The 14,082-nt window shown below is 38.0% G+C and overlaps 1 protein-coding gene across 27 annotated transcripts in view; it reads right to left on the bottom strand.

The window, feature by feature from the left end:
• RIMS2 (regulating synaptic membrane exocytosis 2) overlaps positions 1-14,082 on the bottom strand; it is a gene marked incomplete at both ends in the record, with an annotated part of 479,054 nt that overhangs the window by 54,039 nt on the left and 410,933 nt on the right. For 8 of the 27 annotated variants that reach the window (XM_080611841.1, XM_080611850.1, XM_080611851.1 and 5 more), the window contains one exon: positions 9,690-9,862. The exons of 18 other annotated variants lie outside the window; for them this stretch is intronic. In XM_080611841.1, coding sequence (XP_080467967.1) covers positions 9,690-9,862 — 173 coding nt within the window. Of the gene's footprint in view, positions 1-8,418; positions 8,659-9,689; positions 9,863-14,082 lie in introns of all 27 variants that reach the window. One more of the 27 variants, XM_080611830.1, reaches the window with a different exon arrangement.

The following is a 14,082-nucleotide window of genomic DNA, read 5'->3' as shown; positions in this document are numbered from 1 at the left end:
CCCAGATTTGTTCACTGAAAGGCAGAAAAGAACTCTATGAAATAGAAAGCTATCAGTGATTTGATGAACCAAACTTTAAATCCACTATATCTCCAAGACCTAAAACATTAGAGAAATAATGTAAAATCAAGTTGGAAAAGTAAGAAAAATTTCAGACTTGAAGGCAGAAATGCTCAAAAATATATAGAGGTAAAAGACATCATGCATTGACTCAGGGTAAGAGGAACCACGATTTAACTTTACTTGCAAAACTGCTATTAGTTATATGGAAGACTTTCTTAAGGAACACACAGCTAGAAAATGCTGGAAGATAGACATGCAGGAACCGGATGGGCTACTGTGACATTACATTAAAGGGAAAATCACATAATACACAGGGAAGAGCCAGATGTCCTGAATGGCCTTTATTTTAAAAAAATACCTGTAGTCAAAATGGATTTCACTATAGCTTCATCTACACTTCACTCACGAAAGACTGGATTGCTTTGATTAGTACGGAATGTGTATGCTCATGCTTGATGTACTGCTTATGTGTATGTGTATGTCAGCGGGCAACTAAGGAACAAAGTGACTCTGACATTTCCTTCATTCCTTGTAAATTCAGGTTGCTTGAGGACTCCAAAAAATCAGGGTCAGAATAGGCACTGCTAACAACTCTCAAACGTATAGCATCTCTCAGAATTGATCTTCTGGGACTGAGAGATAAATGGACACGAGCAAGAGATCTGAAGCCATAATTACCTCAACCAAAGAAACATTATCTGGGACATCATGATCTTGCCTGTCTGACTTCTGTCACTTTGACAAAATGACTTTGAGTCACTTTGGGCCTCTGGGGGAAATTAGAAAAGCACACAGAAAAATTAAAACCATCATAAAAAGAAAATGTGAGGAAACATGGCTTACACCTTTCTGAACATAAGTCTGTGAACTTTGTTTTTCTGACCTGGGAAGGACTGGTCTATGATCAGAACTCCCTGATGAGGCAAGGTGCACCTTGCACATCATGCTTGTTGGAGCAAAAGCTCCTTTTGTTTACCATAGGCGTCCATAGTAATCATGTTCATGTTACGGCTGTGATCTGGGAAGTGCTGGGATCCCAGAGGTATTTGTAGGGAAATATATTGGCTCTTTCCTACTAGGGGCCACCTAATGACACATCTCCCAGCTTGTTTAGGTAGCACGTTATGGACTTCTCAGGCTAAGATAAGTATGAACACCATGTGGGTACAGTGACAGTACTAAAATAAACTGTTCAGATGCTTGGTCAAATAACATTAGAATCAGTTAGATGGGCAATGGCAAACCACTGGAGCATCATGTTAGTATTAAGTACACAACAGTCAGAACAGCACTGGGTCCCTGACCCTTAGTTAAAATAAAATACTCGTGAGATGAGTCTGGCAATGTGTTTCAAATGCAGTGGCACAAACTCAATAACTATGTTTTAGAAATACTTTTATGAAGTAACAGGAAGGAGTTTATGTTTGGTTTTAGAAGGCTAAGTGATAAGCTTATTAATTATTTTTAATGAAGTACATTTAGAAGAATCAAAACATGAACTATATTAATTTTACAGAATCTTTTAATTTTTCTATTAAAATAACGCTCAGGTAAAAATAATGAAAACATATAGCACTAAGACAGAAGCACATAATCATAACATATATATATATATAAAAAAAAAGCCTGATGAGCTTCAATATTCAATTCCTTGGGTTTTGATCAGTTTCTACCCCACCAGTTGCTGCTATTGCAGACCTGTCGTGTTCAATGACATGTAAACAATGATAAAAGTCTGTCTATTGAAGAATTTATGATTTCACCTGGTTTTAAGTATCTTCAGAAAATGAGTCTTTTTTAAACACTTTTTAATTTTGAAGTGAAAAACCTAACTTCAACATTTGTATTTGTTTCAAATCCTCATTTTGATTTTTCCCTTCATTTCCATTTTCCTGCATGTCTACAGGATTTTCCATCTGCATCTCTTGGATTTTTTTTTTTTTTTCTTTAAACTACTGATGCACAGTTTTTAAATAACCTTCAGTAACAGGAGTACATCAGTGCTTTCTGCATCACAGGCCAGATCTGACTCAATAGAGGTTAAAATGCAGGCTGCATTTTGTGGAAAAGGATCAGTCTCAACGATACCGTGTTGCTGTCAAAGAAAAAATATTCAAGTTTCCTTCTGGGCACCATATATCAAAGCTGCAGGCTTTTCAAATGAGGTATTTTCACTGTTCACCTGTTAATAATGTGCACTTCCAAATTCATTACTTTATTATTTCCCAGTGGATCAAAATAAGTTTATTAGTTGTAAAGGAGTCTATACATCTTTTGCATTTACTTCAAAATAGCAGGAAAAAATGAGTCTCTAAGGTTTGATAAACGGTGACAAATAACTTAGAAACAGGTGAATTTGCTAGATTTATTAAATGATTTGTATTCTACTTTCAGTACAGATTTCAGAACAAGTGTACGAATTCATACAATTCTTCTCTGAACCACTGATATTTTGGAACCTTTTCAGTAATATATTTCCAGAAGTTACAGGTAATTTTGTTCTGTATGTCATCTACAAAAGTGTAGAAATCCAAATGGTCAAATTGTTCATGCTGTGTGTTGCTACAGACTTGGCAGCTATATGAATTTATGACTTTTGAAGACTTGCCTCACTTTGGAATATTAAAGTTGAGAAGTTTACATCCAAAAGGGGTGGCTTTGAATCTGGTCTTCAAATGGGGCAAGAATTTGCTAACAGACTCTACTCAGCCCAATAGTACTAATGCCATCATACTGAAAAAAAGTTTATTTTAGGTCCTTTGATTTCAGAGATTTGCAACAGGGAAACAGCTCTCTGCTTATTTAGTCAGAAGTAAGCAGAAGGTTATGTTAGAGGAACACAAAATGAAGTTGCTGCTTTTTGTACAAGAACTCTGTCCTTTATATATTATATATATTCAGGGATTGGTGTTGGGACTGGTCTTGTTCAACATCTTTGTCGGTGACATGGACAGTGGGATTGAGTGCGCCCTCAGCAAGTTTGCCAATGACACCAAGCTGTGTGGTTCCGTTGATACGCCGGAGGGAAGGGATGCCATCCAGAGGGACCTTGACACGCTTGTGAGATGGGCTGATGCCAACCTCATGAAGTTTAACCATGTGTCCTGGGTTCAGCAGCAGCAGTCATTTTTCTCCTTCTTAGTAGCTGGTGCAGTGCTGTGTTTTTGACTTTCAGCCTGGGAACAGTGCTGATAACACCGATGTTTTTAGTTGGTGCTAAGTCATGTTTACTCTAACCAAGGACTTTCTGAGTCTCATGCTCTGCCAGGGAGGAGGGGAAGCTGGGAGGAAGCAGAGACAGGACACCTGACCCAAACTAGCCAAAGAGGTATTCCATACCACAGCACATCATGGCCAGTATAGAAACTGGGGGCAGTTACCCAGAAGGGTTAGATCACTGCTCAGGTCGGCCTGGGTATCGGTTGGCGGGTGGTGAGCAGTTGTGTTCTCTTCCCTTGTTATTTCCCTTATCACTATTATTATTGGTGGTAGCAGTAGTGGTTTGTGTTATACCTTAGTTACTGGACTGTTCTTATTTCAACCCGTAGGAGTTACATTCTTTTGATTCTTCTCCCCATCCCTCTGGGAGCAGGGGGAGAAAGAGGGGGGAGTGAGCGAGTGGCTGCATGGTTCTGGGTTGCTGGCTGGGCTTAAACTACGACACCATGCCAAGTGCAAGGTTCTACACCTGGTTAGGAGCAATCCCAGGCACAGCTACAGGCTGGGCAGGGGAGTTGGAACTAGATGATCTTAAGGTCCTTTCCAACCCTAATTATTCTATGATTCTATGATTCTAAATTACAGTGGGCAAACCTATCTGTGTGTCTGTGTGTCTGCCTGTCTGTCTGTCTGTCTCTATCTATCTATCTATCTATCTATCTATCTATCACCTATCTATCAATCATTACTGGGAGCAAAGACTGCCTGTACTGCAGCTGTGCTAAAGGACTGATCATGCAGTGGGAAAAGTCTCATGCTACAGCTTTCCCTTAAAACCGTATGGCCTATTTGGCTAGAAAAGTTAGGCACAATTAACTTCTCTCATCTAGTAGAGCAGTTGGAGCAACCATTATAATAATTCTGAAATAGCTTTAAGAAACCAAACAGCACATGCACACTGAAAATGGATTCTCAGTCCGAGCCACAGTTTTTGATATTTTTACCAGAACACAGATTTTCAAAACCAGTTATTGGTTTCCACTCCAAGGAGCTTGCACAGACTGCATCAACATGCTTTTTCTTCCAGCTTTGCAAAACGCTACATTTAACTCGCAGTAGCTCCAATCACAGTGGAAGGCTCATAAAAACTGAAATACTAGATTACAATATAATGAAAAGCTAAGGAAAAAACACTCATCAGGAATCAGTTTTAAAACCTAGAAATTAAATTCTTTTAAAGATTTTTTTTTACTGAATGACACAAAAAAGAACTAAAGTGAATTTGAAATGAATCTTTAAACCCAAGAAGGGAAGGGGCATAGACAGCATGAAGAAGCATTAGGAAGATAAAAAGGTTTGTATGTGAAGAAATCTATTACTTAAAACTACATCCTGCACTCTATTTCACGTGTCCTCAAGTGCCTCTGCAAACTTACATCCTAGCTGACATTTTCTACCACAAGTTCTCTTTCCTCAGTTGTGTCATCTTTCTACTTAACCAGCTCCATTTCTTCAGCTGTCCTTTAGCATTCACTTTTCTTCACATGTGATGTCATTGATTTCTTCCAATACATAGCAAAACACATGACCAGTTCTTCTGTGTTGTCCCTGCATTCTCCTCTTTATACATTTCTCTTCCCTTGCTCCTGTCATGAATGCAGGAATTTCTCACTGGATCTCTTCCTCAACTATTTGATTTGATGCTATCTTCTGATTTCCTTTTCTCCCACACCTCCTTCCTTATTCTTACATCTAGCCACCTGGTCATCACTGGCTTTTTCCTCAAATCACAGAAACATGCTTTAGCATATCCCTTTAGAAAGTAATGCAGAAACTTGTCTTGCTTTCATCACTTCTGCAACTACAGTCATATCTCTGGGCAACCTATGCCAGTGCTCAGTCACCCTCACAGTAAGGAAGTTATTATATTCAGGTGGAACTTCTTGTGTTTTAGTTTATGCCTGTTGCCTCTCACCCTATTGGCTGATACCACTGAAGAGTTTTTAATCCAGGTGTACATAATTCATCTTTATTTTCCACTATTTTAGCAGTTGTACCCTATCACATTTATCTTCTCATATTCAAGACTGAAAGATCAACTCCTGCTGCTCATCAGATGTGCCCTATCATCCATTTGACATATTTTTAGTAAGCACCTCATGTTTTTCGACATTGCCTCTAATGCTTGAAAAGAGCTCTCTGGAAACACTCATAAAGCTATCTTATGTTTTTTCTTTAAATCAACCCTTATGTCAAGCTGTCCCCAGCCCAGTATGGTAACCAGCTCCTGTCATGTGGAACAGTTCTTAATTCTCCTGTTTTTCCATCTCTGGACTCCTATGTCATTTCATGACAGACTATGTGCTTGGAACAGAGGTTGAATTTTTCTTCTGTATTTCAACAGTGTGTGTAGAACAGTGAAATCCTGCTCTGTCATTACAGTTGCTGTGCATTCATATGATAAAACAAAATTGTCATGACAATCAGAATTAGGATACCTTAGGATTGATATTTTAAAAAATGCTAAGGAAAGTTAAGACTTAGAGCAGTCTTAAACAGATTTCCTGCAATAAAAGTGATGAATTCCCACACACTAGCTCTAAGAGGGCTTTTTTTTGTCCCTGACATTATCAGGGAGCTGGAACAAGAAATAACATCAGGGAACTGTACATAAGAAATCCTTAAAAATCACAACAGGAAAGCTTGATCCATGCTTTCTGTTTACTAACATGTACTGCCAAGAAAGAACGTAATTATGTTTTCCCTATAGGTCAACCATATGCTAAGGTTTAGCTCTACAAGGTCTAATGAAGGCAAAATCTGATGCTGCAGTTATTTCTGCCAAAAAACATTCATTGATTTATTGTGCTCCAGTGCTCCAAAAGCTAATGCAGTTTATTGCACTGAAGGGCACTTTAAAACAGCCATGGGATGAATCCATGATGGATATCTGTCTTCACAGCCATTTAAGTTACATTGAATCCACCTATGATCTCAGCAGATTAAAGTCTTTAGTGCGACTATTACTGTAACTCATAAAGTATATAAGCACAGTGACATCAAGAGGCAGGATGTATCCTTAACGAGCTAATTTTTGATGGTGAGTTGATTGAGAGCAGCCCCTATGTTCCAGATTGCCCAGAGGAAAGGTGACTGCTGTTCAACTGAAGATGTACCTCTGAAGTAAAAATACATATTGACAATTTCTGTCTGTAATGCAGACTTTCCTGATGGCCAAGATCTCAAAAACCAGATGATAATTAACTACTATTCTGTAATGCATGAACTGTCTGCTTTGGTTCTGTGAGTCTCTCAAATACCTACGATGTTTAATTATTAAGTGATGCTTTGGTGATTGTGTCTGAAAACATTTTTTAGAAAGCTGAAGTCCTTAACTCTAAGTATCTTATAAATTGCCAAACAAGTAAGCAGAAGGCACCAAACTGACAACACCACTTAGGATTGATCGTGCTGCCAGGTTAGTCAACTGAATAGGAAAGGAAGGTAGATAAAGAGAAATTTTTCTTTTTGTTAATAACTTACAGACTAAAAGTGGGCAAAATGGGCATAAGCGGGAAACAAAACTAGAGGCTGATTTGTTGGGAGCCAAAATCTAACACAAACAAAAGTCACTGCACAGCAGTCATTTTATAATACTTGTTCTATCAAGCAGGGACTCCTGAACTTGTGCTGCTTCTTCCTGAAGGCAGAGAGCAGCTAACAAGTACAGGAACCAGCTGGCACGGGGAACAAGAAGTTGTTACTAAAAGAGAACTTTACTTTCTGTGAGGGACAGCATTTTTGCTGAAGAATAACCTGAGTGATAGCTGGAAACCAGAAATAAGGTTATGCTTTTTGAGAAGCAGGACTTCCAGATCCATTAAACTTGTCATTCTTAATGAATGACTAGTAGGAGCCAGGAAAGAAAAAGGTCATTAAAACATCCTTTCCCAGACTTCCAGTAGCTCCTGGAAGATGTATGCCAAGGCAGTGTTAAAGGCAGCTGCTTCTAAACAACTGACTTTGCTGAACTCTAAAATGCACTCACAAGTGAAGAAATGATGACACTCAATGTATAAAAGCAGCAGTATGGCTATATTGGCCCATACTAGCCCAGAATGAACACTACGCATTTTGATTCTCTTTTGGTGTCACCTTTGCTTTGTGCATGTTCACGTGTGTGTGAATTTGCAGGCACATACACATGTAAGTTGTAGCAAAGGAAGAAAGTGGATTGACATAGGGTGCTCTGTGCTTACCCTAATATGCACTAGCATAGCTTTGCAGGCATGTTATCTATAGGTAGTGCAGAACTAGCAGGTTTAAAGAAAATATTGTTTTCTGAGATTTTCTGCCATTCTTGTGTAGGTGAGAAGGGGTTCAAGAGTATTCAGCAATCCTCAAGCTCATTTTTTGCTAATAAAGAAGGAAGAAATACTGTGTTTCTCTTCATGCAAATTACATGGATTTTGCAATACAAAATGTCACTTATTTACATTAAAAGTCAAGGTTCAAAGGAATTGTGGTAAAATGTAAAAATCTAGAATATTATCTAATAAAACCAGAACAAATAGCAATGAAATGTTTCTGCACACAATACAGCAGCAGTGGCCCATGACCCCTCCACAGTACATCAACCCATGGCAGTTATTGGAACAACAAAAAAAAGGGAAGACTTTGCTTATCCATGTCTATTGTCAAACAATATGCACATTTATCAGCCTACACAAAAAAGATTTAAAAAAAAATATCCAAATTCTCTTCTTTAGTAATGCCAGAAATGAAAGTAAAGATGAGTTTGATATTGATATGATCCAATAAAAGGTTTTTCCCTGGAATAGTAAGTCGAGCAGGGAATATAACAAGGAATCTTACAGTTCCTGTTGTTTATTACAGTCAAACCCAAACTCTAGTCTGAACCAATTTAATACATTTAAATAATTTAAATACATGCTGTATTTGCATGCATAATAATGAGTCAAGTTAGTGCACCATTTGGTATGCAGAAAAAGTTCACTGAAGTTGAGAGTGCAACTTGCTTAAATATGAAAGTGTCATAATTGAAAACAAAAAAAAAGCCACAGAGAACATAGACAATAAGCTAAGCAAAGGGGAAAAAAAAAGGGGGGGGGAACAAATAGGGTTCTGGTACATGAGTAAGAAGAATAGGTCTATAGAAAAAGAAGTACATTTTACCTGTCATCCTCCTTCCCTTCCTCAGCTTGGTCTTCTTGAGCTTTTTCATCATGCCCTGATCCTTTGATTTCCTCCTGATCACAGTTCTCTGTCACCTCTTGCCCTTCCCCTTTTTCGTTAATTTCTTGCTCCTTTGCTTTTTCCTCCTCCTCCTCTTTTTCTTCCTCCTCAGGAAATACTCCATCTTGTTCATCCCCTTCCAGCCCTCCCTCTTTTTTCCCCTCTATATCCCTTGTGTTTCTGAAGTCAACAAATATTGAAAAAAGCATGCAAAAGGAAAAAAGAAAAGAAATAAGATTATGGAGAAGAGCATGCATGAACTCAAAAGAAAGGAAATGCAAAAGAAATCAAATAAAAACTAAAAGATGGAAGCAGTCATAAATTAAACCATGCTGTCTAAAATTCCAGCATATACTACAGAACCATGGTATGTTTTCTTAGGACAGTCTCTAAGTCCTTCTTCAAACAAAAATTGCGTGGCAATACATCACATTTAGAAATATCCACATAACTCTATGACAGAAACAATGGGGTCCTAACAATGCTCTCATAAGCAGACGTTTAAACAATCTTTTCAAATGCACTATTTCTCTCAGAAGGACAATTTTCTGCAAATTAATATAGGCTGACATTGAATTTTGATGAGAGATGCAGGTGAATCACACCTTCCAAGAAAAATGATCTTTCATTCCTTCTACAGCCAAAGCTACTCTACATGTGCACAGGGCTCAGGCAAAGGAGACTATGTGTTGCTCACAGACACACTATGTTCAGCACATTTTGATGAACACATTGAACACATCTTATTGAAGGGTAGTTCAATGGTTGTATGTCTACAGTTAAGTTGGACTAGTGTTAAGTATTAAACAAGAGTCTATGAAAGTTCAGCAGCTCCAGTTTAAAAGGAAATTAAGATGTCTCTGACTTTACCATCACAATTTTTCAAGTTAAACTCTCTTTTCAGCCATATTAAGCATTTTTAAAAATGGTTTTCAGAAAGTGAAAATCTAAGTGTGTCAAATGCTTGCTGACAGCATATGCTTGTTATTTTAGTGTCTGCTAGTATACCCCAAGATGACAAAACTTGGCTAAAAATAAATACCATGAAGACTTCAAAAACATTAGATGAAAAAGACATTTAAACAAGTATTTTGCAAATTCTCTACAAATCTCAACCTAGACAAATGATTAATTTCAAATACAAACATTGACAAATATTCAGTTACTTAAATCACATGACTATGGCTGGCACTGCAGCTCCTTGTGCTCACCTTATTTTCTTGTTTCCTCTTGGACGCTCTGACTGGACAGACATGTAGCTTGTGCTGCTGAAACGTGATGCACTGCTTGTCCGTGACACAGCAGAGACATCACTGACATCACTGTCCGAAGACTTGTTAGAAACATTGTCTGAGCCTCGCTGAGGATCCCGTCCTGACCGATACTGTAAGAGGAAAGGGACAAAGATACAAATGTTGTGAGTGATGTATTACCACAAATCAGCTATGGAACCGCTCCCTGATGCTATCTAAACTATCTTTGTCACCAGACTGCCTGAATTTTTACAATGATGTTTTCTAACTGATATATAAATATAAATATAAATTATATCTTGGTTTCCATTAATTTTACTCTGCTTTGCTATCCTATCCAAGTTACTAGCTCCACAGCTTCACCCGTAGAATGACTTGCACAAAACTTCCAGCTCTTCCAAAGGTTTCAACGACTTCAGAAAGGTTATCTAAACCATCATAGCATATTCTTACCATGACTGTTTCACCAGTGCATGAAAGGAAAGCAGAGAGACTTAGTGACTTGCCCGTGATTACTGAGCTCATGAAAGATTGAACAGGAAACAGAATGTGCTCTGTGTCATCTATAATATGTGCCTCTTTCAGGGCCTAGACTCTTTGCAAGAACTTCTAGCTGACAAATGTTAACTTCTGTTTTTTCTTTTTTTCTTTAAGTAAATAGGTGAGATTATCAAATCAAATGACAAAAGAACGTTGTAGCACTGCAGACAAACCCTGCATCTTGCTAAACTGCTGAGCTGGGAAGTCTGAAATGATGGGCTAGAGATAATTTGTACTGACAATGTAAAATGCCTCAGAAACTAAAAATTTACAGTCATATTTGAGCTTGTTAACAATATATCCCAAACACAGAACTGGCAGGTGACTGGTGATCAACAGTAAGACCATACAACATAAAGCAGTGTTGTGCAGAGGTATTCGAGTTAGATCTGAACAAAATGTGGCTGTTCTTGTTACACAAGTTAGCTCTAAATTAACACTAAGTCTGTGCCACTCTGCACTGCACTATGTGCAGATATAATAGATAGCAGAAAGATACTTTTTCCCTTCCTCTTCATATACAGACATTTCTGTGTATGCAGAAATCTGATGGGTTGCTATTCATAATATATTTCAGAAAAATATTACTGCAAGATGAAATGTCAGTGATCACCAGGTAATTGGCTGACATGGAAAGCAGAGGGTATGGAAAGATGCAAAGAGCAGCACAGACAGGACTGGAAGAAAACAATGACAGAAAATAACCTGCATAAAACATCAGTGGCTTGTTGAACTCTTGGGAGTAACAACATTGGACTCAGTCACCTAGAGAAAATAATTCATAATGTAAAGTGGCAGAGCTATATAGTTCTGCAGAAGAGAAGGTTGTCCAGGTTTGGCGATCCAAATTTAGAACAGAAGAATTTGTCCCTTCTTTATAGTTTTAGAACAGCAGTCTTTCATGAAGTACACAGATCGTTTGCTTCTGTCTCTTGAAAAGAATGTTACACTGGGAAATATTCTGAAAGACTGTGCAATATCTAAATAGCATTTCAAATAGCATTTGAAGTGCCTATTTACCATAAAGGAATTTCACACTTAGATATAGGTTTTTTTCCCATTTTAAGACAAGAAGACATGCTCGTGCAGGTTACACTGTAGACCTGTTGGAGACAGTGACAAAGCACAGCCTGAACTGCAAACTTACATAAAACGGTCGCATATGCTGCAGTTGGCTTCCTGATCTGGACTAATTTACAGTATCTGTGTTCATTGACAAGCCATCCAAGACCTCCCAAGCCTTTAAGTGTTAGACTGCACTCAGGCAGCCATAAACTCACAGAGTATCTCTGTGATTACTCTAACATGTTGTAATATTTATTGAATGCCATTAATATTTTTGCTTGATAAAGAAGACAGTACATATTAATCATTTGGAAACATAAAAACAATTACTAAACAGCTGTTCTGGTCATCAGAGATAATAGAACATTATACCAGAATAAAAGGATTGTTCTTTTTCAACTCCTTTTAAAAGAGTAACTACTTAGCCCTTTGGAGAAGGTAAAAATGTGTATATATTGAGCCCTATCTATGCAGTTCACCCACCCAACCCTCCCTAGAATAATTCTGCATTGAAGACAGTTATGAGTGTAGTTTGTGTTGTAGCCTAAAACTACCAAGACTGGGAAGTACAGACTGGTGTCCTGGGCTACCACCACACTATAGAAAATTCAGTGTAGGACTGCCCTCAGGCCTTCAGCATTTGCCAAGGCTCCCAAGCAGATGTACTTGCCATGCTGAACTTCGTGCTGCCAAAGCTATGTTGCTGCTGGCTCCCAACAAACTACAGCCAAGTTGTGTATGCCTGTATGAACAGCTGTCATATTGACAGTGGCTGGTGACTGACCTAATGTGGCTGTCCTTTGGAGACATAACACAGACCATAGTGTCAGACGTAAATTATTGATGGAATTGTTAATCACATTTCAGTTAAGGGACAGATAATTATTTGTGGTGATTCACAGAAGAACAGACTTCAACCTGCAGATCCCATGCTCAGTTGCCCATTTTTTATGGACTCAGAAGTCCATAAAATAAGCCCTTCTAAATTAAACACATGCAAGCAACATCAAGTGGCAAGAAGGATCAGCATTGCACAAAGTTATTCCAAAGAGTCCTTCTGCAGCATATTGAGTTTTGAAAGCCTATGGGTTTTGATTTTCTCTGTTTCATTTCCACACCTGGAGAACATGGGTTCTTACAATGTATTTTTCATATCAATGTGCTGTATATAACGTATCAGACATTTTCATAAACAGAAAGCCTTACTGTTTTTTTTTTTTTAAACTAATACTATAGTAATAACCTAGTGATATATGGTGAAGATTGAGAATTGCTATGGCAAAATAAAACAACTTAAAAGTGAATAATTTTTGAAATATAATGTAAAAAACCCCATCAGATCCTTGTCTCTTTTTTCTCTGTTTGTAAAGGTATTTCCCACCAAGTATCTTCAACAGGGTCAGATGGCACAGAAATATTATTTGACCCTTACTATTTCACGATGTTTTAGATCTGAAATTGGGAAAGTCAATTAGTTAATTGATCCTTTCATTAAACACACTGAGTTGCAGTCTCAGCATCTGCTAGCTGCCTACCAAAGTACCATCTAAAAACTGAAAACTTACTGGATAAAACTCAGATACCTCATATTCATCCATTAACTCTGCTCTAAATTGCTGTTTATTCTGCTGCTAAGGTCTACTTTTGACCTTATATCTGACTTAATTTTTGTTTAAGAAATGGATTTAAGAAATGTTTCAGTAATTGCAGCACAGAAGACAAAACGAAACATACTGCTCGTCTGACAGAAACATGTTGGCATTTAATTTTTCTGTATTAAATTGCAATTTTATAGAAGGCTGTCCCTGAAGTGTTCCTTTGCTCTCTGCCTCAAAAATAAAATGGCCCTTTCATTTTGTAAATATTGATTTTTTTAAAAGTATTCAGTTCTTTCATGTCATATACTCTGACTGTAGAACACAACCACTTTTGTACAATGTTGCACTATTCTTTCTTCAGTTTTTGTGTGGCAAAAGTTGCCCAAGGCACTCCATCTTCATATAGTTCACATATTTCTCTGTCTTCTTCCTCCAAATTTCACTTTTTTTCTAAATGTCACCAACTGTATGATAAGATCACTATCAGACTGAAAAGGTCATTAGTAACCGAGTGCTATCCACCCATCATATCTGAAAGACAGCTACCATTTCCCATCCATCTCCACTGCTATGGAGGCTGCACTGTCTGAATGGACGCTGCTGGGGAACTTCAGGCCCCATGACTGGATCTCAGCTGTGGCATGGCCACAGGTTTGCATCATCAGATCCAGCAACTACCCTGTATGCTCTGGTGGGTTCAAACTTAAAACACGGAAGATTTAGGTCACATACAAGGAAGACATTCTGTACTGACAGCTCCCCTGGTTTGGACAATCAGAGGTGCAGGCTGTGAAGTGTATCCACCTACTATGCAGGTTAAATACTGGGTTTTTTCTATTTTTTTATTGTCTTTTCTTCCTTTCCCTCCCCCCTCCCAAATAACAGTAGGAAAATTATCTGTTGACTTTCCCCATGCTGGAAATATATGTCTCTCTTATAAGATTAAGGTTAAACTCCATTTCCAACCCAATCAAGACTCATATAATATAGGCAACGTTCTGGACTTTTGTCATAATTTAAACCCAGCCAGGACACTGTCCCCCATTATCTACTGCATCAGCTACTAAGAAGGAGAAAATGTCTGGTACTGCTAAACCCAGGACAACATTACGACTCACAAAGCAGTAACAGTACCCAGCCTCTTCAAG

The sequence above is a fragment of the Psittacula echo genome (assembly GCF_963264785.1).
Source record: "Psittacula echo genome assembly, chromosome: 2".
NCBI lineage: Eukaryota > Metazoa > Chordata > Aves > Psittaciformes > Psittacidae > Psittacula > Psittacula echo.
This window is presented reverse-complemented; position numbering and strand designations above follow the sequence as displayed.